Genomic DNA, 26,606 nt, shown 5'->3' on the forward strand with positions numbered 1-26,606 from the left:
CCACAGTCCTTCATCTTGGGATGGGATCGCTTGGGTGTCTGTTCAAAGGTAAGGAATCTGTGGCTAGATGTCTCTATCAGATGGACAAGTTACTTACCTTCTGTAACGCCATATCTGGTAGAGACATGATCTAGCCGCAGATTCCTTACCGACCCACCCATCCGCCACATATTGCAGATCAGTTTCACCTTCAGGACCCTAGTTGTTTTTTGACACACCATAGTCAGCCATTTCATGACTCTGTACTTCTGGCGTGGAAAGTCATGAAAAGTACTGACGTTCGCGCATCAGGGAAGGGCCTATATAGACGATGCGGATGTCCTGATGATGACAAGCCTGACGCCAACGATGTCACGTGGAGTTGATCGATGCCACCTATCGGCGCGCAGAGGCACTGCTAACAAAAATCTTCCGGATCCAGCCTGACGCCTGGAAGTTCGAAGGTAAGGAATCTGCAGCTAGTTCATGTCTCTACCAGATATGGCGTTACAGAAGGTAAGTAACTTGTCCAACCAGATCAAATCGACTCTGATTCCCAGGCTGTCAACAGAGACTGTTGTTACAGATCCCTGACTTACTCCTATCAACCCAACACAACCTCCAATCCTCGATGTTCTTTCTACTTGACGTGGCTGTATTTGACATTGTTGAGCACCCAATCATTATGAATCCCCTTGCAAATCAGTGCATTGCTGGTGCTACCCAAAAAGGCTTCCATCTTAGGTGTACAAAAAAATAATTATCTCACTCCCAGGGTGCTCATCCTAGTCCTGATCCACCGTCCAACCAAGGTTCAGCAGTGGGGCTGCTGCTTTTTTCTTGATGAAAACTCACATCCAGGAATCTGAGTATTACATGGGCATTGTAGTTTTTATTATTACGTTATGTAGTTTTAAAGTATTGTATTAAGTCAAATGTATTAAGTGGAACTGTTGTGTGTCATAATGTATTGTTATGGAACTTAGGAGTTTATTACAGCAAGGAACCCACGACCGATCACCAGCTGTGCCTTTACAAGAGTGCCTCAGAGTGTCCCTGTTTTTTTGACCTTTTATAGTTTCAGTGCCTTTATTTACCTTCACATGCAACACTGAGTCCTCAGGTCGTATTTGAACGTGACGCAGTCTCCCTCTACCATTAATCCTCACTTGTATTTTTCCAAATATACAATCCACCAGCAGTGTACTTTCGTTTGCATGTTTATTTATTGAGTTTTATATAGCGTGAACTTGACCCGAGGGTATCAAAGCGCTTTACAGAGTCGGCATATCAGCAATTACATTGGTTACATTTGTAGTGAATTTGAATACATAATGACAGTAAGTGAAACGAGATATACGAAAGACATCAGATACACACACACACACACATACGCGCACGCACACACACACATATACACACACATATAGAAGGCAGCCTTTGGAGTAGATGCAGTAAAAGACACATATATAACTAAACATGGTTAGCTCCATAATGTAGCACAGTTCTATATAAAAAGGTTTACGGTGAACAGTCATACACACACACTGTGTCTACATCAATTTTTTTCCATCTATATATCTACCCATACACACACACACACAGACATATTTAAATATACATACACACATATACACATACCTACCCACACACACTTACAGGGCAGCAATTGGGGTAGATGCTGTATAAAACATATATATCGTTTAACAGAGTTAGCACAGCTGCAAGTGCCCAAGCTAAAAGTAGTGAATATAGAAATACATAAAAACAATAGAGTATCAGGGTTGCCCCAGGAAACATCGCAAGATCTGGACACGGTGGGCGACCTATCGAGGAATTGACTTGCCCCCCCCCCCCGCACGAAGAGGATCCATGAGTGGCACCCTCTGATCCCTGACGTGTATCACCCTATACTATATCATTTGGTCGTATTATTGCGCTGCCATGCTGTATTTTTAGACTCGGATGAATTATGTGCTGTATTATTAAGATTAACAACTGTCTGCATAATGGTTGTATTATTGTTTTGTAAAGTAAGACGGGTACGCTGTTCCCCAAGTGGATGGACAACTAGTGGGGAGGCCACAGGAGGGGAATCCTCCTTGTCAGAGTCCTCACACACCCAGCAAGCTAGGTGTCATGCTTCATCATATGGACTCGCTCCTCGTCGGGTCGGTGGTGCAATACCCGATGGGCACCCATAAAGGGGCTCTTTAGCGGAGATCTTCTGTTGCTGCCGTATGGTGCAGTGGGTGTGAGGGCCCTTAGGTGGAGGTGTAATGTGACGTGAGTGAGTGATATTAAAAAAGGTTGGATAATCAAAAAAAGAATGTATGGGATGGTTATCCACCTTATTAAAAACTAAAAAAGAGTGGCTGCTCGCTGGCTCTATGGTCCAGTGGAGCAATGCTCAGCTCTAAGAAGGTGGTCGACATGTTTCACGCAATGTGTTCAAAAATGATACTCTGCATTCATCAGGACCTATATGCAACAACTATCCACACATGGTGGTGGGTGGAGGAGTTCCTAGGTTCTGGGTAAACCCCAACCTGTTGACGTAAGACTCAAAGAATCATATTAAGAATATTTATTGGAAGTTTATCATGCACAAAGCCACTTTAGATTGCTCTTTAGGGAGACTTGCCACGCAATTTTTGTTCTTTAAAATGGTTCAGAGTTTTGAACAATTTCTGGATGAAATTGAACCTCAGCTAGCAAAAACTCTTTACCTGAAATTTCGATACAAGACACTCCATATTAACTCTTTCACGGCTAAGTGGTCTACCATACAAGTTGTGGGAAGGTAACCCAAATGTACCCTGTGCTCCTTAGATGCAAATGAATATATTGCACATATTTTATTCTTCTGCCCAGTATACGCAAACCCGAGAAGGAAGTAGATAAAGCTTTTGTGCTTGAATCTGATGACTAGGAAATATTTGGAGGCTCTGAGAATATTAAAATCAGATAGCTCACGATTTATTGTATTTGGTGTTAGTAGATTCTTACTTGCCACAAGCTATTTAAGGAAAAAAGAGAGGGTTAAAATGTTAATGTAATTTTATTACATTTTATTGTCTTATGTATTGTGTTATCGCCTCTTCAGCACAATTAAATCGATCTAAATTAAATTTGATGATATTTTAGCATTTAACAAATATACTGGCTCATCTTTTATGATAATTGTAGTTGAATTAATTACCTTCACTGTGTTATTTTAGAATTTATCTCGGATTGTATGTATGTTAGATGTAAGGTGATAACAGAAGTAAAAAACTCTCGGACAAATTGAAAACGTTTTTTACTCTGTAAATTCACTATGTATTTGTCCTTCTGGTAACATTAATTTTGCTTCAAAAATGTGTCTATGTAATATTTGTGCTTGAATTAAATGTTTAATGCCATGTTCTTTTATGATTCTTTGAATCGAAATAAAGACAAATAGAATTGAGTCAGATGGCTGCTGTCTTCAGTTTCTTTCAGCCTGTCTGAGTTGTCTCCTATCATTGTTCAGGTCTATATTAAACCATATCTGAAGGGGATGCTTCTTGAGTTTCAGAGGGGTGATTGAGTTTAATAATTTGACCATCTTTGTGTTGTAGTGGTTGGTAAGGTCTTTTGTGGAGGAGAGGTTGGGTGGCGGAAGGATTTAGGAGCTGGTTAATGCTGCTAACTCACAGTGGGGGATACAATGTAGGTTCCTCACCCATTGCCTGCAACGGCTGGCTTGGGGGTGTGCCCTTGGTTGGGTGTTGTTGAGCTTGAAGAGGATTAGATGGTGATCAGTCCAGTCGATGGCAGGATAGAGTGAAGGGATAGGGTGTTGGGTTTAGATATGATTGCGTTAAGGGTCGAACCCTTATTATGATCTGTTTTTGGCAGTGTTGGTTGAGATCATTCGCTTCCAAGAGGGTGGATAGGGCCTGCACTGTAGGATCATCAGCATTATTCAGGTGCAGGTTTAGGTCTCCTAGTATAATGTCTGTGCTACTTTATGGGGAGCTTTGCAGTATTAGGTGGTCAGTGAAATCTTCAAGGAATTGTGGGTTGTTACCTGGTGGGTGATAGATCAGATGATGTCTGGTGTGGTTGGGGCCTTTAGGGGAGAGCTGAACTCCTAAGTATTTAAAAGTAGGGTATTTGTTAGTGCGGAAGGGGGTTATGTGAAGGTAACTTTTGCGTATGATAGCTACTCTGCCACCCCGTACTCCTTGCAGTTGCAGTGAATGATTGAGAAGCCCAGTGGGGTAAGGAAGTTGAGGTTAGGTGATGAGTGGTCATTTAGCCAGGTTTCAGTTAGAAAGCAGGTATTGTATTGCAAGATAGTTTAGACTATTTCAGTAGCGTGTTTGATGGCTGATCGACAGTTTAGTAGCAAGCACCAGGGTGTAGTTAATGATCGCTGATCCTGCTGGGTGAGTTGGATGGCATTTAGTTGTGGGGTGACCTTGGAAGGCGGGTGGTGTTCAGGGTCCTGTTCCTACCATGTATGACTGGGATTTTGTCATGGTCCGGTTGGAAGGAGTCATTAGAATAAGCGTCGCTCAACCTTTCAGGATTGCTTTGCAACTTTCCAGTCGTGGTGTATCTAAGTGTGAGGTGTGATGGTTTGGGGGATGGTTTGCCTAGGGGTGAGGGATGGAGGGTTAGTGGCAGGATCGGATTTCACTAAAGATGCATGAGTCTGGGGCAGGGTGAGATGGGTATGTTTATCTTTTTCTTTAACACACTTACCACAAATCTCTACAGGCAAATACTGTAGTCATGATCTTCAATTAATAAGTGGTCAGTTCAAAAGGCAAGTGCTTTGTGTTTATGTTAAATAATTAACATTTTATTTTTTTTAAAAGGGCACATCTTGTATCTTTCATGCTTCTCATTTGTACCTTGATATCACTTTATTGCTTCACCTGCCAGTGAGACGTCAAAATGGGCTGGGTGCATTATGATCAATGAGTGGTCAGTGATACACATTATGAACAATGCAACAGTTTGTTTCTAGTGCTAGTTTTCTTTTCTCTTTTTTTTCCACTGAGTTTTATATAGCGCAAACTTGACCCTGTTTCGGGTATCAGAGCGCTTTACATAGCACCAGTTGCGTTACATGAGGACACCTTCATTTTTTCTTAGGCACGAGAGATTAAGTGATTTGCCCAGAATCACAGGATGTTCAGCGTCATTGCCGGGACTCAAACCTGGTTCCCCAGATTCGAGGTTGACCGCGCCGTAGCTGTTAGGCCAACTTCTGTTTGACTGTAATTGGCTAGAGTCTTTGACTGAAGTGCAATCACGTGACAGAAAAAGGGATTGATACCCGAGACCTCAGAGGAAATGGGATGATCTTGAATGAGGGAGTTTCTTGGTGAGAGGTTCCTGTGTACATCTTCCTTGATGCCCTTCCATGTCATCAACAGATCTGAGAAGGTAAGCCCTGGCATCGAAATGACACCCCTGCTAAGAACTGAATGAAGGAAAGAGATTCTGAACCCAGCTCTAAAGGATTATTTGAGTGTTGATAGTATCAATATAATCCTTTTGGAGTGATATATGTTCCTAGATAGTCAGTGCATAGACTGGAGAGGTGTGTGTGGTGAGAGCTGGGTGGAACTACAAAGTCTGCCTTTTGGGGGCAGCCAGAGGTACCAAATATTTTGGTTCTGATGCATGTCCCATAGGTTGTCTCAACCCCTCCTCAGGAGAGATCTGGGCATGTACTGGAACCTCTCACTTTCTGCCCTTGATGACCTGCTCCATAGGTTTTGCGTAATGGGGGACTGAGGGTGGAATGGGCAATGGCTTAAAAGCAAAGAATCCCGCTGAGGTAGTGCCTTATTTTAGAAAGGTATGGGAAACTTCCCTTGGAAGGGTCTCCGAATGCAAACTTTGAGATGATGCATACCATGGGGATTCTCAAAAGGCTTGGACTAGGCTATACCCAGGTGACCTCACTTTAATCTTCCAAAAGGAGGAGGAAGCACATTGGTTGCACACATGCTCTCACTGGAAGGAAAATGATGCCTTTTCCTGTGACTGGTTATTCCTGTGGACGTGGTCCCTGGGATGAGCATGTATGGGGACCTCCTGCCAAGAGTTTTCTCTTTTCTGCTTCAGGTGCCTCTTGAGTAAAGTTGAAATTGTGTTGTCTGCAAGATCTAGGTAGTTACTTCCATATGCTAAGGTGCAGATCTTCTCAGTGGTGCCCCCTGCCTCTTAGAGCAGTACATTTCTCCCCACTTTCTGACTGTGCTATCTCAGTAAGGGCCCACTTCTGAGACCTACTAGACTAGTAAGTAGATTATTATTCTTTACCCCTATCACCTGGGATGGATCGGGTGAATCCTTCAACTGCATGCCTCAGTCCACAGCGATTGGCCATACGTCAATCTGGAACAGGTTCCCCAGAGACATCCAGAATCAACTCTAGAGACATTTTATGTTTTTCCTTGTCCCTAAGGCCCTAACTCTGCAGCACCCAGTGACTATTTATGGAACGTCATGGCTTCAGCACACCCTTCCTTCTCAAATTCACACTGTTTTTTCCCCACTTCAGTTACAGACACAGGAGCAAAGGGGGAGCCTTCCTGCCTAACTCGTCTACAGTCTTCTTGGGCCCTCATCATCTCCTGGTGCCAACAGCTTGAAAAGTTTCCCTGGCTTGCCATCTGTAACATCTCTGCTATGTCTGGCTCACTCTAGTGGCCACTTCCTTACTTTCAGATTCTCTGCCCGCTTGTAGCCTTCCATGGACCCAAACTTTTACAAACTGCCTCGTATTGACCTCCTAACTCAGTGAGATGTATATGTCTTTACAAGGGTCCCAACTGTGATCACAGGGACATTCGAATCTTAGGGTACTTTACTCCTTGGGAGAGCCCCGAATTCTTGGGTACTCGTGGTTTTGCACGTACTTTACAGCACCGCTGCTGTATCCCTTGCCTCCCCACAGGTGGAGTTAATAGATCTTGTTGGTTTGCTCCATATATCATTTCTTCATTTGGTCTATCCCAGATGCTTTGCTCAAAATGGTTTGTTCCACAGCTGTGTACCGAGTCACGTGTTTCCTTTTCTTTCATAGTATTTTGATTCCTTTGGCTACCACTAGTCTTTCTCTTTCTAGAAAAAATGTGGAACTGAAAAACACTCTCCTCATGCATTCACGGCCAAAGGGGTAACCCTGCACCACCTTCCCTGGAGGCACTGCTCGTTCTCTTCTTTCCACATGATTTGGGATTCCTCGCCCTCAGGGGACCCAAGCCATCCTCAGAAGGACAGCCAGGCAGAAACTCCTGTTGCCCCATATGCTCAAAAAGCTGCAACACAACAACCTGCATTTTAGTCATCTTTGTTTTCTTTTCATCACAGGAAGCTTGGGCAGGGTTCATGTCTGAGTGTTGGAGGTTTCTCCTGTGCAAAGAAACTGAGAGCTGTGGCTGCTTCACTACAAAAAGTAGATCCTGCGATGATGAAGACGATGACCATCAGATTGTGGTCTCGGACATCCTTCAGCTCGTCACAGACCAAGAGCTGGAATCAAGCTCTCAAGGTACAGCCCTGAATTCTGCTTACTCCAGCAAATATCTGACTTATTCCTTGATTTGGGCTAATTTAAAGGCAAAGTAGGAGCTTATTTAATGAGTTCTTCATCAGATACACTTAGGCTAATTTGAGTTTTGTTTGATCTGTTTATTAAAATTTTAGGACATATTCTGCATATTACAAGCTTAAATGTTTCTTACAAAAGCATATATTGCATTTAAAAGGAAAATGTATTAATCAAGGTGGTACACGTGTTTGCTAACAGATAATAAAAGTGAAAATATATGTCCGTACAGCATTAAATCTAGCAACAGAAGGAGCTCACGTATAGCCTATGATCTGCGATGATATCAGACCCATTCACATACATGCATGATTTGCCCACATGCATATGTACGTACTTGAAGTGAACCTTGGTCTACTTTGGTACGCCTGCGCGTTTTTAATATTGATATGTATGCTTTTAAAAGGCAAGACTATATATACCTCTCAGCAGAGACGGCTAAAGTAAAAATATAAGCTTGATTTGCTGCAAAAAGCTCTATGTGCTGCCAACGCCAAATTATATTTAGGAACAAGTTGCAAAGATTCAGGCAAGAGTTGGGCACCGACACCGATCCGGCCAGTGGTCCAGTTACAATGGGTGCGCAAATCATATGGGTTTGCTCCCACAATTTGCGACTGGTGAAACGTTGTGCAAATAGCGGTGTCAAATAAGGCGCATGCGAAGTTTGCATATGTTGAAATGGGGTACAGTGTGCACTGCTAGTATGCTATCCCCATCCCAAGATACCAAATGCATAATTAGGTGCAAATTGCACACCTGCGAATTTGCTAGCCCTCTGCAATTAATTTCAAATTAGCGGGTGTGCAATTGGCGTAGGATTGTTGCAGGCTGATGATTGCCTTATCTAAGCTGTAAAACAGATGAAATGGGACTCTTCAGTTAATTGTTTGTTTTTCACAAAAATATCTGGCGAGTGTGCATGTGTTTATAGCTTAAAAAGCTGCTGCAAAAATGTTTTGTTGCAAGGAAAACCCTTCACTGCTGCATCTCCATCCGTACCCTGACACTTTTGTAATCGTACAGGCTGTATTGGAACTGGACATTGTGTTTACTAGTCATTACGTCACGGGATTCTATTCATCTGATGCTGGTGTTGCCCAATACAAATAAAGGAAAGCACATTCTTCTTCATATCGATTTCCTTTTGTGTTTCGGTTGTTTCACTTTTCATGTGTCCTTTTTAAGAGACATCAGACTGTTGCTGCCAGTGTCTTTCTTGTTACCTTCTCTTTATGCTTTTTAGGTACCGCTTGACAATGCAGCTGTCTATGACCTGTTGTTATCCAATCTTAAATTATACATAGAGCGAATTTGGCTCCACTCAGAGGCACATTTCTTTCGCTCCTTATATTATTGGCTGCTTTGATATATAGATTTGTGTTTCCATTGGAATGCATCTGAAAAGTACACTCAATCATAACACTGTTTTTCACATTCAATTCCTTATGTTCTGTATACATTCTATGCGAAATAAATCTGTTTATTACTCGTTTTTAACTCTACATTAGCAAAGGCAATAGGGCTGCCTTTAATATTATACATGGCAACAGACCCGATTCAGACGGGAGACTACAGATTTGTTTACACCCAAAATAGCCTCATTTTAGGTGTCTCTCGCTTCAAATCTCCTCCTCTTCAATGTAAGCAAATGTGGAAAATCAATAATCCCATTTGTTTTTCAAAACTTCCCTCTTCCCACGTTCAAAATGTTGGCATGTAACATGCTAAATGGCATTTGTGCAGGCAGACAACATGTGTGCACTTTTTATTTACTTGTGTTTACGTGTATTAGCACATTAAAGACAGAAAAGGCAGGAGCAAAGCTAATAATTCTATTTGTAGCTTTTGTCCTTCCCATGTTGCTTTTCTCCTCTACTCCGACCTAGATCAATGTCTGGATGGATAAGTGCGGGTCTTGGCCCTCTGGATGAGATCAGAGTTGAAGGAGATGGTCATTTATAAGGGGGCTCTGGTCACTGTGCAAGCCCTCGCCGTGCATCAAGTGGACAGGTGCGTCAGCCCTGAAAATGGAATTTAGATGTAGTTGTTTACAGACTGCACAAAGTGATGGCCCCGGCAGCAGCGTCATAAATCTCATCGATGGTTTAGGCCTTTAAAATTCCACGGATGTTGTCATGACGGTCAAATGCAATTTTATACTGGCAGCAAAACAAGCCCCTGAGTTTCACAGCACGCAGCCCTCATTTAGACTTTTATTTCAAAATAAACGAGTGTAATCCATTGAATTGTTACTTGCCTCCAGTAAAGCTCGTATTGCCGCCTATTTAGCTTTAAACAGGATTGTACTTGCTATAATAGTGTTTTCAAGAGATTTACAGCATTTATTGGTTCTCCTGTGCAAAAATACAGTATTAATAAATTGTACTACCACATTACATTCAAATGTGAAAAGGTGTTAAATGTATTGTTTATGATGGATTCGGTGCACCCTAATTCAGTGCCCAGAGACCTAATAAAGATAATCTGGGGCCAAAAGGTCCTAGCCAGTGCTACCATGTAGGTAGCCTTCGTTATACAGTGAAAGTGTACACTGTCCTTTCTTTCCATTTCCAGGTGTCTATCTGCTCACTGGCCATCGCATGAGGCATCAAGAGAATAATATCTACATTAAGGTGAACATCTCCACACTTTAGTAAAGATGGAGGTTTCTAAGATGAGGGCCACCTCATTTCTTTAAGTTTTATGCTGGTTCTTTCGAGTTTGGTGGATAGGGGACTCTAAATAAAGCGTCAAACCAACAGTTTTGCTAACAGTTCACCTGTCTCTGTCACAGCCAGAAACCTTAGATTTATGTCTCCAAGGACATTGGGCCATTGGTTTCAGCACCTCACACTGTTCACCTAATTAGGAGACACATTCTGAATTACCTTTTCCCCCTTTGGGAACGCCAGTGAAAATCTGGCAGCTCTGATCAGAAAAAAGGAAATTTAATCCGCCACAGAAAAATCCCACTGTCAGGACCATTCGTTTTTTTAGTTTTTCAAACCAACGCCTGTTTTTAAAGTTTGCTTTTCAAAAACAAAAAAGTTTGCTAAGAAGCTGCATGAAACATGGCGGCCACTCAGCAAACTTACTATGGTTCCAGAGGAGCCACTGTGGAAGCTGCACTTCTGAATGCAGATATCTCCTCCAGGCAGGCGCGATTTCTGAAAATGGCAGGCTGTTATTTACCAGAGTGGCAGAGATTATCACCTCTGTGACTTTAGCAGGATGGCGAACCGGCCACCAAATACTAAATAATCTTTCATGTGTGGTTCCATAGCTTGGAGTTTAATAATTCTTCTTGCTGAGGGAATTGGTCAAACAGTTTCCAATATGATCTCACCAGAAAGCTACATTTTATACCGAGGTTTGCTTCCCCTGTGACCTACTGCGGATTAGTTTATTTCATGGATGGAGTATGTTTAATAGAATACTTAATTTTATTATAATACCATTTATATAGCTCTTTTCACCCATGATGAGGGACAGAGACCAATCTGTTGGAGCTTCGGGCGATCTGACTGGCACTGAAAGCCTTTTTGCCGTCGATAAAGGGAAGTCTCATACAGGTGTTTACGGACAACACTACTGCCATGTGGTACTGCAACAAATAGTGCGGAGTGGGGTTGTGGACTTTCTGTCAAGAGGCCTTGCATCTTTGGACTTGGCTGGAACAACAGGGCATTTCCCTGGTGGTTCAACACCTGGCTGGTTCTCTGAACGCCAGTGCGGGCCAGCTTAGTCGAAGGTGCCTTGCAGCTCACGAATGGCGTCTCCATCCGGAGGTGGCACAAGGTCTCTTTCAGCAGTGGGGAGAGCCTTGGTTAGATCTGTTCACCTCCGGAGAGAACACGCAATGCCAGCAGTTTTACGCGTTGGAGTTTCCAAGGCGACTCTTGCTCAGCAACGCTTTTTGCTGCGAGTTGAGATCAGGCCTCCCATAGGCCTTTCCGCCCATACCACTCCTGTCTAGAGTGCTCAAGAAGAACAGGAGAGACTGGGCACACGTTATTCTTGTGGCTCCGGACTGGGCACAGAGAGTTTGGTATCCCGAGCTTCTAGACATGAGAATCGATCATCCGGTCAGGCTGCCCCTTCAGGAGAATCTTCTGTCGCAGCAGCAGGGGAGGGTTCTCCACCCAAACCTGTCCACCCTCCGCCTCCTTGCGTGGAGATTGAGCGGTGATAATTGACAGCTTTTTACTTCCCTCCTGAAGTGGGTGAGGTTATTTTGGCAGCCAGGTGTCCCTCCACATAATGGGTATACGCCTTCCGATGGAACAAATTTAGTCAATATTGGACAGACCGGTTTATTGACCCCTTATCTGCTCCCTTTATCTGAAGTCCTTCTGTTTATACTTTCTTTGGCCCAGCGGGGCTCTGCTCTGAGCACATTGAAGGGCTTCCTTTCGGCCCTTTCTTTTTTTTTCTTCTCTTTTCAAATCTCCTCTGGTGCAGAGACTCTTGAAGGGGTTAACCCAATTGTTTCCTCCTTCACCTCTTATCATGCCACAGTGGGACCTTAATTTGGTTCTCACCTTTCTGATGTGTGCACAGTTTGAGCCGCTGCATAACTACCCTCTGCGGTTGCTCACCATCAAAACATCATTTTTGGTGGCAATAACCTCTAACAGGAGGATTAGTGAACTGCGGGCACAGTCTTTACAGCCTCCTTACCTGACGATGTTTCTGGAAAAAGTAGTATTCCGGACTAGGGAATCTTTTCTGCTTAAGGTGGTAACACCCTTCCATCTGGGACAGTCAGTTACCCTGCACACCTTCTCTGCACCCCCGCAGCCTTCGAAAGAAGAGGAGTGCCTCCATCATCTGGACCCAAAAAGAGCATTATCGTTCTACCTCGATCGAATCAGAGTTCCAGGTGGATGACCAACTCGTTGTAGGATACGTGGGTGCAAAGAAAGGCTGTACTGTCAAAGAAGAGGACTATATCCTAATGGGTTATCCTCTGTATAAAATCTGTTATGCCTTAGCGAAGGAGAATCCCCCTGAAGGGCTTAGGGCCCATTTCACTAGGGCAAAAGCAGCCACCACGGCTCTCCAGTGTGGTGTTCACATCTCTAGTATCTGCCAAGCTGCCACGTGGGCATCTCTGCAACCGTTCGCTAGACACTACTGCCTGGATTCCCTGGTACGCAGAGAAGACCTGTTCAGTTGCTCTGTTTTGCAGGATTTTCTGGTCGAAGCTGTTCCGCTGTCCCTCCTGCGGAGATGGTATTGCTGGAGTATCTGTTCACAGGTAAGGAATGTGCGGCTAGATGTCTCTATCAGATGGACAAGTTACCTACCTTCGGTAACGCCTTATCTGGTAGAGACATGATCAAGCCGCAGATTTCTTACCAACCTACCCAGCCTACCCGCACTGCAGGATTGGTTTTATGTGTCAGGGATCTTCCCCTTCAGGGCTTTAGCGATTCAATTTTTAACACACCATGGACAGTTACTTCATGGCTTCGAGCTTCTGGTATGGAAAGTCGTGAAAAGTACTGAAGTCAGCGTGCCAGAGTGGCAGTTTTATTGACAACGCAGACGTCACGACGATGACTAACACAACGCTGATGACGTTACGCGGAGTCGACCGACGCCACCTACCAGTGTGCAGGGGTACTGGTAAGAAAAATCTTTTGGATCAAGCCTGTCGCCTGGAAGTTCAAAGGTAAGGAATCTGCAGCTAGATCATGTCTCTACCAAATAAGATGTTACCGAAGTAAGTATAATAACGCTTGTTGATAAGGTAGTGATGGTGGATGTCAGTTGAGGGTACTTGGAGTCAAAGAGAAACTTTTACTCGGCAAACTGCAAACATAGACATTATAGAGGTTAATGATCCTAGAACTGTCAGTCGCTCAATGGCCTAGCCAAGCGATACTTTTACCCATATAAGGAGACCTCCTGCTGGGGGACCAAATGGGAACAGAAGCACGTCCACGGCATATGTTACAAACCCTGATCTATATGGTGGTTCTAGGGTCCAGGTCTCCTGAAACAGACCTAGATGGAAATAGTCAATGTATGCTGTCCACACAGCATGTCCGTGCGGCAGTTAAGTAGGCAGGATTGTAGTCAGCTGTAGAAGGCCAAGAGGATTCTGGGACTTTGTGTCCCCAGTGACAGCAAGGTGCTGCGGGTACCCCCTGGCTTACGGAGTTGTCCTGTGGAAAGGCAGCAGCAAGTCCCTAGCAAACGCAGGAGCAGCAAAGAACAAGTGTTCCCCGGCGGGATGTCAGAGCAATGACAAAATCCAAGCGCTTCCTCATAATCCCCTTCAGATCTCAGAGGTTACCGTGGTCTGGTTCGCCCAAGGACCCCTGCCCAGCAGCGGTTCTTAAAAATTTTCTTGAGGTCATGGCTTCCATCCTTACGCCCTTGTTTAATACTATCATAGACGTGGGTGAATACCCTAGGCCTTGGAAATCCGCCTCAATACTTCCGCTAATAAAAAAACCCAATTTGGATAAAGACAATCCCAATAATTACAGACCCATATCTCGTCTCCCACTGCCGGCCGAGTTGCTGGAGAAAGCCATTAACAGGCAGCTCAGCGCTCTCTTTCAAAGCACTAAAGCACTTGACCCCACGCAGTTTGGGTTTCGTGCAGGGTATAGCGGGGAGCTGGCCCTGATCAAGGCCACTGAGGAGGTTAGAGCAGCGGATGATCAGGGAGGGGTGGCTGTCCTGATCCTTCTGGATCTATCCGCAGCCTTCGACACGTTCCATCATCATGTGTTGATGGACCGTTTGTCGAAGGTAGGGGTGGAAGGGAGGGCCTGGCACCTCCTGAAATCTTTCTTGGTGGACAGAATCCAAACAGTTGAGATGGGGCAGGACAAATCCAAGCCGTTTACCCTCCCATGCGGGGTGACGCAGGGTTCCTCCTTGAGCCCAAAGCTTTTTAATATCTATGTCAGTCCGTTGGCGGCACTGATAAGGTCCTTCGGGCTGCAATTAACATCTTATGCAGACGACACACAAATTGTGTTGTCTCTTCAACGAGGGACCAAAGACATGATGGCCGCAAGATGTCATGACTGTCTGAACGGTATCTCTGGCTGGATGGCCTCTAATTGCCTGAAATTGAATGCAGGCAAGACAGAGGTCATTATATTTGGCAACAATCCCCACATCTGGTCTCCTGACATGTGGCCTGAGGCTATGGGAATATTACCAGCTCCTGAAGACAAAGCCAAAAACTTGGGTGTGATCTTGGATCATAAACTCGATTTTGGGGACCAGGTCAGCGGTGCGATATCTACCTGCTTCTATCTCCTTAGGATATTGAGAAAAATTAAATTTCTCCTTCCAGTAGATGGTTTCAGGACAGCTGTCTCAGCCCTCATTTCGTCCCGCCTTGATTACTGCAATAGTCTGTACCTCAACTTGAAAAAAAAACATCTGGTCAGACTACAGACAATACAAAATGCAGCGGCGAGACTGCTAAATGGGATACCTAGGTTTGCCTCTGCTCAAGATGGTCTCCGGCAACTGCACTGGCTACCAGTTATAAAACGATCACAATTTAAGGCACTGTGCACAATTTTTAAGGCACTGAATGGCAATGGCCCGGAATTTCTGACTAGCTGCTTTGAATGGTATGTTCCAGGTAGAGCTCTGCGCTCCACCGATGGTAGACTAGTAGCCGTCCCCGAATAAAGAAGGCCAGTTGGGGAGGCAAAAGTTTCTCCTATGGGGCGGCGAAAGCCTGGAACAGCCTGCCAGCACATCTTAGGAAGGCCTCTGAGCTCCTTTCCTTCAGAAAGGGGCTGAAGACTTGGTTATTCACGGTTTAGCCCCCCCTGCTTACAGTGAGTCAGTGTGTAGTGCCAGGACACCCATGGGTAGAAGTGTGCTTTATAAGCTCCGATAACATAACATAACATAACATAACATAATGCATCATGTATTAGAATTCGACAGCAGATAACTGCCACAAAGCCCGTCCACTCTTTCATGCCCTGCCTGTCTTTATCATAGTAGTCAACTCAATCCATGCTTACCCAATGTTTCTCTGAGACACCTAGAGAAGTTTTTGGAATGGAACAGGAGATCCATGAAAGAAGACAGACCAGAGGCCTACCTATCATTAGTGCAGCAGGTGCATTGGCACCTCAGCTTATGGGTGTGCGAGGCCCACAGCACCCAAGTTATGGTTTCCTTTTACTCCCCAACTTGGGAAAGGTGGCCCCCATTTACATTCTTGCATAAGGGTTAATAGTAGCCTTGCTACGCTTTGGAGGTGGAAAAAACTTGCTAGTATTATGCAGATAACAGAATAGTCCCGGCTACAAATATGGAAAGAGATCAAATTACTTGATCTATTGATAAAAACATTGTGGACGTAAGGGAGTTACAGATCGTAGTTGAATAAAGAGGGTTCTTAGAGTACCTAGGGCAGCAAAAGGTCTGATCTGTTGATGAAACGGGTTATTTGAAGATTCCGTGAGCATTGTGTACCTACAAAATGGGCCACTGTGCACTTGTTTATCATACTATCAAATCACATTGACAACTCATGTCTTTGTGCAGATTCAGCTTGCATCTTCCGAGTATAGGTTTATGCAAAATTAGCTTTTAGAGGTTCAAACACATTTGAAGACCAGCTACGGCCAGGCCATCACATATTAAATGGCATACTCTGGGGAATTATTTTGAAAACTTTTTTGAGAGTATCATATTTTGGACTGCAGACTCATTAGCACAGGCGTACCTTTACCTGCAAGTGTGGATACTTTTGACAACAGCGTGGCCATGGAACATAGTTACATATCCAGGAGCGGGTCTATTTGTGATTCACAGACCTAAACATTTCTCAATGATCGCTAGTCAATTATTCTATTGAACTCTGGGACGGATTGTCCTTCTCTTTAGACTCAAGGAGTCATTTAGAGTTTGGAGGACCAAGAGCCCTACTGTAAATCAGCGGGGCTCCTGCCCCACCAAATAAAAATGTGACTGCCTCAATTAACAGAGGTGAGCGAAGAGCAGGGTTTCCACCGCCAAAGTCTTGACTGGTGTCACCAAGCACTCTCCTCATAGTCTGGATCCAAGAGGAATGATGAATGTTTCCACCTCACCTCTCCAAATTGACACCGAATCATACACAAGATAATATGTAGGGTGGCAGTGGACCAGGGAAATGGGTAACAGAGAAGTTAGAGTGGCGATATCCGTTGTATCGGTTTTGACACTCAGCTGAAGTATACAAAAAAGTGATGGATGGAATGCTTTAATTAATCTCTGCCTCTTGTAATTTCTCAGGCCACATCCCACTCCATTGTTATTCTGCATACCATTGCACCTCAGTTTGGGCCCAGCCATATGTAAATCAATTTTCTCCAATGGGAACAGTCCAGGCCGAACTGCCAGGTGAAGTCCTCTCTGAACAGGACCACAGGCAACCCAAGGCTGATTTCATCCTTGCTAGGGCTCATCAGTTGGGTGTAGCTTGGTTCCAGTGGCGCAGTGTGCACGGGATCCACGTCTAGCCATGTCTGTAATTCTGAAGACTCAAAAAAGTGGTGGATGGGTGGCTTGATAAATGAACCATGGTGCCAGAGTCTTTTCAACTATTTGCAGCTCAATTTTCCTTCCCTAAGGGCGGGTGTATACCAAGGAGCAGTAGGAGTGCATCACTTGTTATTAGAGCTCTCATAAGGCTCTACCCACCTGCGGTGTAGTGTGGGTTGCCAGTACCCATGGCAAGGCAAGTTCCTTCCACTCTTCTTTTAAAGTTTGGCACCCTTAAGAAGCCACTAAGAATTTTGCGCCCAGGGCAACTGCCCCTCTGCCCCCCCCTCATGCTACGCCACTGCTACTCGCTCAGTATATCGTGTGTAACTCTCTCAGTAGTTGATTCCATTTTACTACTGAAATATATGTCCCTCAAATTGTGGAAAAAGTCTGTAATTGAAAGTTTTGTTCCAGGACACTTTTTTTTTTATAATTTAGGTAATAGTCTGCTCTTATGTGTCACACTGGGGGAAGACTTAAAAGACCAGCATTGGCAAAGCCAATAGATGTCGCCTATGCAAGAGCTGTTGGCTTTGCTAATGTGTTTTAGTCAATAGAGTGGAGTGGCATGGAGTAGAGTCGCAGAATGCAGTGGCGTAGTGTGTAGTGGCACATAGTGTCATGGAGTGGAGTAGAGTGGCTTAGAGTGCAATGGGGCAGAGTGGAGTAAAGTAGAGTGTCATAGAGTGGAGGGGCGTAGAGTTGAGGGGCATAGAGTGTAGTAAAGTGTCATAGAGTGGGGCAGAGTGGAGTGAAGTAGCATAGAGTGAGGAATGTGTCAGGGTGGAGTGGTGTAGGATGGAGTAAAGTGTCATGAGTGTCGTAGAGTGGCCTAGTGTGAAGTGGCACAGAGTGGTGTGGAGTGTTGTGAAGTAGTGTCATTGAGTGTCATAGAGTGGAGTGGCTTAGAGTGGAGGGGCATAGAGTGGAGTAGAGTGTTGTAGAGTGAACTGGCGTAGTGTGGAGTATGCATGGTGTGATAGAGCACTGCCATTACAGACAACACATTTTCAATTGACAAATAAACTTTTACTGTAAAAACTATACAGTACACAAACGATAATATGTGGAAATGGCATCACCTAGTGTACTGATTTGCACTAACGGACCACTAGCCTTACAGTGAATTAATTCCTCTAGTCCTAAAACTAAGTCCAATCTATAGCCTTTGGAGTGAGTAGGGCTAAGAACTAACAAAGATAGACCAAAAGTGGTAAGATTAAATTGGCGTCACCAAGGAAGGTGAAAGTACAAGGTCAATAAAGGAGTCTGCTGAACCAGGTAGGTGATAACACAACAATGCTGAAGCCATGGAAGAGGAAATAAATTCCAATATCTCTACAGAGGGCAACCCTGGCAAATCTAATTCCCTGATCGAATAATTTGTCTTTGGCCATTATTGTAACAACACCACTCGTCGATTAGCGTATGGCAAGTGTTTTATGGTAAAACCTGTAGGAAACATTGAGGCTATGTCAGAACTACCTGTGTCCATTAGCCATGTTTTGTGATGAACAAAAAATCAAGTAGCCCCTGAGCCAAGAATTCTTGGATTTCTGCTGCATGCTTAACCGCTGACCTTACGTTAATAAAAGAACACTAAAGACCCTTCTTCTCCGTCATTTATCTCTGAGTCTTCCTTGTAAGATGGCTTGGTGGCCAATTGGAGTCTTTTAATTTTCTTGGCCTGTCTCACAATAGTTTCTGGCCTGGAAGAGGGATCATATATGTCCTCTTGGCTGCTTTGAATGAAATTAGGATGATGCAATACAGGTGTTAGACTTCAGTGGTGGACCTGTTAGAACTTTCTACCTTTTTTGATATGGTCGACCATAACTTAATTGATTGCTTGGCTACGTGGTTTAACCAGGCCATCTCTGGGTTACTTTTTCTCCTTTTCATCTGACTGCTTTTACACCATAGCTATCCACTTATCACCCTAAAACTCTTGTGCTCCTGTGTTGGATGCCTTGTGGTTTCTCACGCTCTACAATCAATTTAAAGTTTATAAACACCTCTGGCAGAATTAATGATATTTTTAAAGATTTTCATCAATCATTTATGGAGGCAATATACACTTGGTTCTTACTTTAAACCTGTAGTTTAACAACTCTATCTCCAGATTCATTTAGCAAATCTCCGCAGACTAGCAATGAAAATGTAACAACTTTCTCAACTAAAATTCCAACAAAACTGAAATCATAGTAATTTGGTCAGGAACCCTCTGGAAAATTTTCAATATGGATAGCTGAGATTTGTGAAATCCCTACGCCATCCTTTAAAGTAACAAATCTTGGTTTTGTGTTGGACAAGAATATCTCCCTGATAGAGTAGGTCAAATCCGTTTTTGACTCCTGTTTATTCCAACTGCTACTCTTTTTAAAGGTTCTACCATTCATTTCCACACAGCAACAGGTTTCTGGTACTGCTGCCTGTATTCTGCGTTGTTGGGTTATGGGAATGTTTGTTATTTAGGTTTACCAGTCAGAGTATTAAAGGATTTTTAAAAAATCCAAAATATCACCATCAAACTATTTTTTGAACTGCACAAATATGATCACATCAAAGAAGCCCTCTGTTCTCTTCAGTGGCTACCAGTTTCTCAGCAAAATCTATGTAAAATGTTCCACTTTCTGCACCACTCCTTGTATTGCTATAGACCAAAGATTGTCTCTGATAAGCCTCTTTCCTACAACCCAATGGAATTACTTTGTTCTGGTTTCAGAATTCTTCTTTGGGTCCAGTGCTTCATCTTCTTTGAATCCAGTGCTTCAAAAGAGCTTGTTGGGTGGGCTAGGCTTTTTTTGTTCATGTGCTTCAACACTGAAATGCCCTGCCTCTTCATCTCTATTGGAATTCTAGCTGCTCATTCTTCCATAAAGCCCTTGTGCTAATTTGTTTGTCGTTCTCATCCAACTCAATATTCTATTCTGCTGTCTTCTCATCTCTTTAGTTCCATCATCGAGACGCCAAATGGTGATTGAGTGCTTGCCAATATTCTGATATATCATGTCAAGTCTCTGATTATTCTTAATTTGTTTCATGCAACCTTAAACCTCTTCCTTTCAATGCAGTATTCCTCTGGGCTCTATTTTATTCCTCCTTACCTTTTGTATCTATACCTCCCTGCTGCATCGAATTTCTATGATCCTCATTGTCATGTTTTACCAATAACTATCTTATTTACATTTACATTTCTTCTTTCACATCTAATTTTCATAATAAAATCCCCAAATTCATAACTCCCATTTAGTACTGGGCAACTTTTTATTCTCTTCATGTTCACACTTCCAAAAGAGAAATAGTCTTCATTTCTGCTGCCTCGTACCACAGCTTCCTGCCTGCCTTCAAACTGTATTTAATTTCCTGCATCACTTATTTTTCCTTCCTATGCTATCAACAAACTTGATGTTTATTTTGATTTGTCACTCTTTATGAAAACAAAATTCCTACCTAGTTGAGAATACCTCATGTCAATGGTATTTCATGTCCCTTCTTTTATACAAGTTTTTATTGATTTTTGATGCTAACAACCATCTTGCAGATGTCATTGCGATCCGAACACTGTCCATACACGCTATGCATACCTACATAACAATCTCTAGATACCTCTGACAGCAGCCCCACCAGAAATATCAATCCATTCGAGATCATAACAAGCGTATATGATCAATAGGTTAGAAGACTACTGTGCCCCAATGGGTAGTCCCCACAGCATATGTCGGTCTTCCCCTATCTACCTTTGGTATGGTCCACAGGCTTGAGTCTGTGTCCTATGTTTGAAAGAGTTTTTACTGCATCCCCCATATTTTGTCAAAGTTCTGGGAACATCCTTGGACCGTGTATATGACCTTTTCCATAATCAAAAACGGTACGTTCCGCTCTGCCATTCTTTAAGTGACGGTACTATTCTGGAACCCCACCTATGCACTTTGCCCCTTTTAGCCAATATACAGCCCAGTACCGGTGTAGCCGGTGACCTCTGCACCCTCTCCATTGTTATTACAAGCCCAGCAGGGCCATTTTGGGAGTAAACTGAATTGTTCTGCCAAAGGAACATTCAATCTGTGACCAAAATTGTTGGATCAATGGGCAGTTCCAAACCATATGTCGGAATGCTCCCCCCCCCCCCCCCCCAACCAAACATCTAGTACAATTTGGGTCAGGCCAACTGTTCATCCTTCACAGTTTCACAGGGTATCGTATAATATACTGTGTTGAGGTACTTAAATTGAATCAGCCACAGGCAGGCCAACTATGTTAGGGGTTTAGAGATCCCCTGGCAGGCGGGTGCAGTCAGTGACTGCATCCACCTGCAAAGGGATGTCTGGGGGTCCATGGGACCCCCTTTGCCCCCTGCAGAGGGCTGCTTTCAGGGAGCGCACTGACAGTGTGCCACCTTTTAAATGATGCACTGTCTGTGCGCCTCCTGAGCACTTCTTTGACTCTGCGCTCTAGTCTGTAATATGGCGTTGGCGCAGAGTCATAGGAATTCCCTCATTTGCATAGGGCACGCCCCTATGCAAATGATGGAACACCCTCTGTTGATAGTGCTGGCGATTTAATTGAGCCAGCACTATCGGTATTATAGATGGGGATTGAAGGACTGGGTTTTTCTAAGACCCAGCGGTGCCAGGGAACAACACCTGAAACCTTCGCGGGTTACCTGTTCTGGCGTACCAAACACAGAGACACGGGACACTTCCAGCGACGTCAGAGATCAGCGTTTATTTACTGCAGGGATACAGAGGTCACAAGAAGTACACAGCGTGTAGGTTCTCGGAGACTGCTTCAATTTGCAAAAGTGGATCGCTCCTTTTATACACGTTTTTCCCATAGAACAGTATAGTGAACAAAGATTACAACTCAGTTCCCATAATAAACTTCAAAAGGGTCGCGTTCATGTTTCAGGAGGCCGGAACATAATTACAACAGTATTGCCAGTTCCCAACTGTAAAAACATATCTTCTCTGCAATAAAACACATTCCATCCTGATCGTAAACACATTAGGAGAAGGGGCAAGAACAGATGCAAGGAAAGGACAAGGATGCACAACAGATTAGAGAAGAGTGTTAGGAGTAATAAAGGGAACTTGATAACGGGATCAGAGACACCGTGTCTAATGTATGCATGGCTGAAACAATAGACCGGCACGGCAAGATGAGCCTCGAGCGGGGCCATCTGCCTTCGTCGTGTCGTTCCCCTCGTCATAAAAGTCATACTCCAAAGAACACGTGTTCCTCGTGTAAGCTTGGGAGTCCCAGGGTCACGAAGCGGACGAAGTCCGTTCGCTGGCTACTTGAGGGCAAGAAACAAAATGGATGCCGTATCTAAAATGGAACCCGAGGGGTCAGATGAACAAACCCAAAAATCAGACGAACCATACGTGGTTGCGTAGCGAAACTGCGTACACCCACTATACTCGTCATTTGCGGTTCGTAGATACCCAACTCACCCATATTCGTCACCACCCAAAAAGTGTCGTTCCGTCCCACACGGAACCTCAGGATGCACAAGCATCTGCATCCCCTTCTGTAACACAAAAAGTGCCCTGGGGGCGCGCAAAGCGGGCGCAAACGTCCGTTGCGCCCCCAGAGCACCATCTGTAATACGGCCCTAGGTGCAGTAAATGGCTCACCATTTCTCAGCCCTCTTGGAATGAGGACCTAGGTATCACACCTATTTCAGTTGGTATTAAAATCTTACATCAACTCTTCTCCTTACTTCCTCCATCTGCTCATGTCCTTCACTGGGAGACCTTCTCACTCTTGAGTTTTATTCCGCTATTTCTGCACTGTACCCGATTGTCTACACTATGAGGTCTTGGCCCTCTTATATCTGTGTTCTTGTGTTTGCCTGTACCCATTTTTGTAATCTACATTCTGCCTTGGCATGGCGTTTACATACTTCTCTGCCACCCCACGCCCAATACAGCTGCTGTTTCCTTACTTGCCCCCAAACACTAGGGAATCATCCCTCTCGCCATGGACGTCAATTCACCAAAATACCATGGTAGAGGAAATGGCTTCACACCAACTTTGACCCCTCCCCCACAAGGTTTGCCCCATGTCCAACAAGTATCCCCTGAACAAACATCTGTTTGATGCTCAGGGGATAGGAGGAGGGCAAAAAGAAGAAACTATAGAAAGTAAAATGTTCTTATAGTACTGGTTACTCTCTGTTCCTGCCACAATGTCAATGACCACTCACACACCAGGCATCAAAAACAGTGCTAGGTGTACTAAAGGGCAAGCTAGGGGTAGCACTTGCAATCCTGAATTGATGTTCTTGAATCTTCTCACCCATTCCACCATCCATTCCTTAGTGATGTGCTCAACAACAACCTTTTTTCATCTCCTTCTCGCTTGTAATGTTGTTAATTAGTTCTGCAGTGATTATACAGTCGTCCTTGCGTGGCACAAATGTATTTTATACATTCAATAAATTCAATGAAAATGTAATTCCCACAGCTTCTGCCCATGCAGTTTGTGCATTAGGGAGAAATCAGCTTTGTCTCTGGTCGTAGAGTTGGGACACCGAAAACTGGTGAGAAACATGGTTTATGTCAGTGGCTCGATTTGCAAGGATGCAAATATTTATGAGTTTTTTTTCTAGAAATTCTCAACACAAAGATGTAGAACTTCTCAAAGGATGGAGTTAACAAGGCCCAACAATTTGCATTAATGCTGATAGTACAAAAAAATAACCACATAGGACTCATATCGAACTTCTCTTTAAACCTTTTTCGGATCCTTTCTCAGAATACACATTTTTCCTTTATCTATATTAGTTAAAATATTTGCTCGCCCAGCATCTAATAATTCGGCGCGTCTCAAACAAAATTTAAGATGAACTTCAAAATCAAAGTGAATCGTGAAGTTTGAATTGTTTGTCGTGTGCCATGACAAAATAAAATATACATACATATGCATGCTGAAAAAAAGAATCCGGCCAACGCTGCACTCGTCGGAACACAGTTCCCAATAAAGCTGGCAAAACCCCATGTTCAATTTTCCACATGTTGGTGACCGTAGCATGTTCCTGTTTCTACGCGTGTATGAATTGTATGTAAACTGTTTAATGCCAACCTGGTTAGGAAGCGTTGCATAGCGAGGAAGCAAGGTAGAAAATTGGGTGAGTGGGTGACAGAGCAGGGTATTTCTTTCATACTTTGGACCATGCACTACTTCAAAACTTCCTTTTGTGCGATGCCTGGCTATAGTACCCTCCCAAACAGAATGTATTTGGTTCTCTGGTAATGACATTTGTAACTTGCGAGGCTAAAGACCCCCCCACTGGTGTCTCATTACTAGGTGGGGGGCTGGGAATATAAACCTACCTCCGGACGGAGCTCGTGTTCGCTTCGAACTTTGATCATCTCCGTTCTGCTCCAGGGAACGTAAACAAATACCCCCTTCTTATATGAATTTTGTCTGTGCGCTTTTCAATAATAGCCAAACTCTGGAAACTTCGTTTAAGCCTAACCTAATTTTGCCTAGAGCTGCTTTCTTTGTTTGTCGTCTTTGTGAAAAATGGGAGTCCCTACTTGAAATGCTAGTATTATATTCCAAGACCCCCCTCACCTCTTTCTCACCTGAAATGGAGTATAGTCCGTCGGAGGCTACAAAGGTGCGTCATAACAGTGAACCCTCCAAAGCCCTCTCTGCTTAACGAAAGGTCACCCGGTTTGACGCAGGGTTCAACGTACGTGTGGTCAATTAACAGCGGCATTTTCTTTTGTTTAGTTGTTGCTACGTTATTTTTAGTATGCTACAGCACGTCACAGTGGCATAACGCAAAAGGATGGCCCCTGAGTTAATCTGTCATAGATATTTATTGACCTTGCCCCGTATGGAGGCCCCCTGAAGGAGTGGGGGGCCCCGGCGCAGCAGAGGTCCCCCGGCGCTGTAGGGACTTGGGTTACACCTCTGACATGACCACTTCTGTCTCTAACAAAAAATATAAAACACTCTCCAAAAACAGTTCTGGTAAAAGAAGAATGACTGGATTGAATCAGGTGTTTTTGCCTTCATATTACTGTGCCATTTTACGAAATGTCAAAAAATAGATAGAAAATCTACAAAATATTTTAAACGAATCGGGGCTATTTTTTTCTAACTACGTCTACAATACGGAAACATGTTCATAGTCCACCTACATTTGAGTGCCATTTTATTACCTGCATTTTAGAGACAAAAGTCCTAATGGTTGCTTTCACATTTTCAACTAAGCTACAACGAATTTTTGGCCTTAAACCTGAACACCTTAGAAAACAAGCATTTGCAATGCAATAGGTCTCGCATTGACGCAAATTTGAGCTATTGACATTGCAAATAACAATGCCTTTTATTTTTGTTTTCTTTTTAAAAACGTAAATTAAAGGCATTGTTATTTACTGCGAGACCTATTGCATTGCAAATCCTTGTTTTAATTGTTTTCCTGTAGAGCGTTCGTGTTTCATGTTAGCATTTACATTAAAGGTTACAGCTAACCGGAATGATGGCTCAGTGAGTTAAACTGTTGTCATCTGTTGGGACCTAAAGAGCACGAATTCTAATTTCAGAAAAACCAACTCAGCCTTCCATCCTCACGAGGTCGGTAGTACATTTAGAAGTTGGGTACTAATAATGCCTGTTGTTTTCACCATCTAGGAAATTACAAAACATCAGTGTGAAGTGCCATGTAATTGAAGACAGGAACGGATCTCTTATGTAAGGGATACATTTAACGAGAAATTGAATGTTTCCTCCCATATGAAACTATGGGGAGAGATTTTACATTCCCGCTGCTTCTTCACACAAAGTCCACCTTCACAGGTGGGACATCACAGGGCGAAGCCACCAATAATGAAAACGTACACAGATTGACTCTGACATTTTGAATCATAAACTCTTCAGAGGCTGTCGTACTGTAATCTGCCACTGAAGTAAAAGCAGGTTTTTTCAGGCAAGATACTTTTTGCCCCGTAGAAACATCGGAGCAAATGTGTTTTGCACTGTTTGCTGCTTGGGTAATAGGGAAAGGAGGCAGTAGACTTTTCTCCAGTACCTCCTACTTAAGGTTTTTGCAGCAGATAAAAAGAAAAGGAAACACGTTGCTAAACAGTTGAAACAAACCTTATCGCTTGTTAATGACTTCACACTTGCAATACGATTTTTAGCAAAGATAATCTGGTAAGCAACATGCTACAAGACATAACAAGCTCGGTGCGCCCACTCTGTAAGGAATGCGAGGTATGTAGTTGGCACCAGGCCGCGCCGCTGCTCGCTCCCGAGCTCCCTAGGGCAGGGGAGAGAGAAGGCGGGACATGCACCTGCCTTTGGCCAATTGTGTGCTGTCTTTCTTAGAAAGACGCACGCAAATGCCAATAGCGTGTGAGCAAAAAAAAAAAGCACACGCACGAGCGTGTGGTCCGAGTTGAAAGTGATTACTAGAAGCCTCACAGGGCAGTGCATGCGCGCTGGCTCACGCGAGACCTAAAAAACGATCTAACAA

At 43.8% G+C, this 26,606-nt stretch overlaps 1 protein-coding gene across 5 annotated transcripts in view; it reads left to right on the top strand.

The window, feature by feature from the left end:
• Positions 1–26,606, top strand: part of MCF2L (MCF.2 cell line derived transforming sequence like) — a 927,044-nt gene that overhangs the window by 57,063 nt on the left and 843,375 nt on the right. For all 5 annotated transcript variants that reach the window (XM_085622295.1, XM_085622305.1, XM_085622296.1 and 2 more), the window contains exon 2: positions 7,342–7,522. In XM_085622295.1, the coding sequence (XP_085478421.1) occupies positions 7,360–7,522 (163 nt within the window). In that variant the 5' untranslated portion in view covers positions 7,342–7,359. The remainder of the gene's footprint in view (positions 1–7,341; positions 7,523–26,606) is intronic.

Source organism: Triturus cristatus, chromosome 8 (genome assembly GCF_964204655.1).
Source record: "Triturus cristatus chromosome 8, aTriCri1.1, whole genome shotgun sequence".
NCBI lineage: Eukaryota > Metazoa > Chordata > Amphibia > Caudata > Salamandridae > Triturus > Triturus cristatus.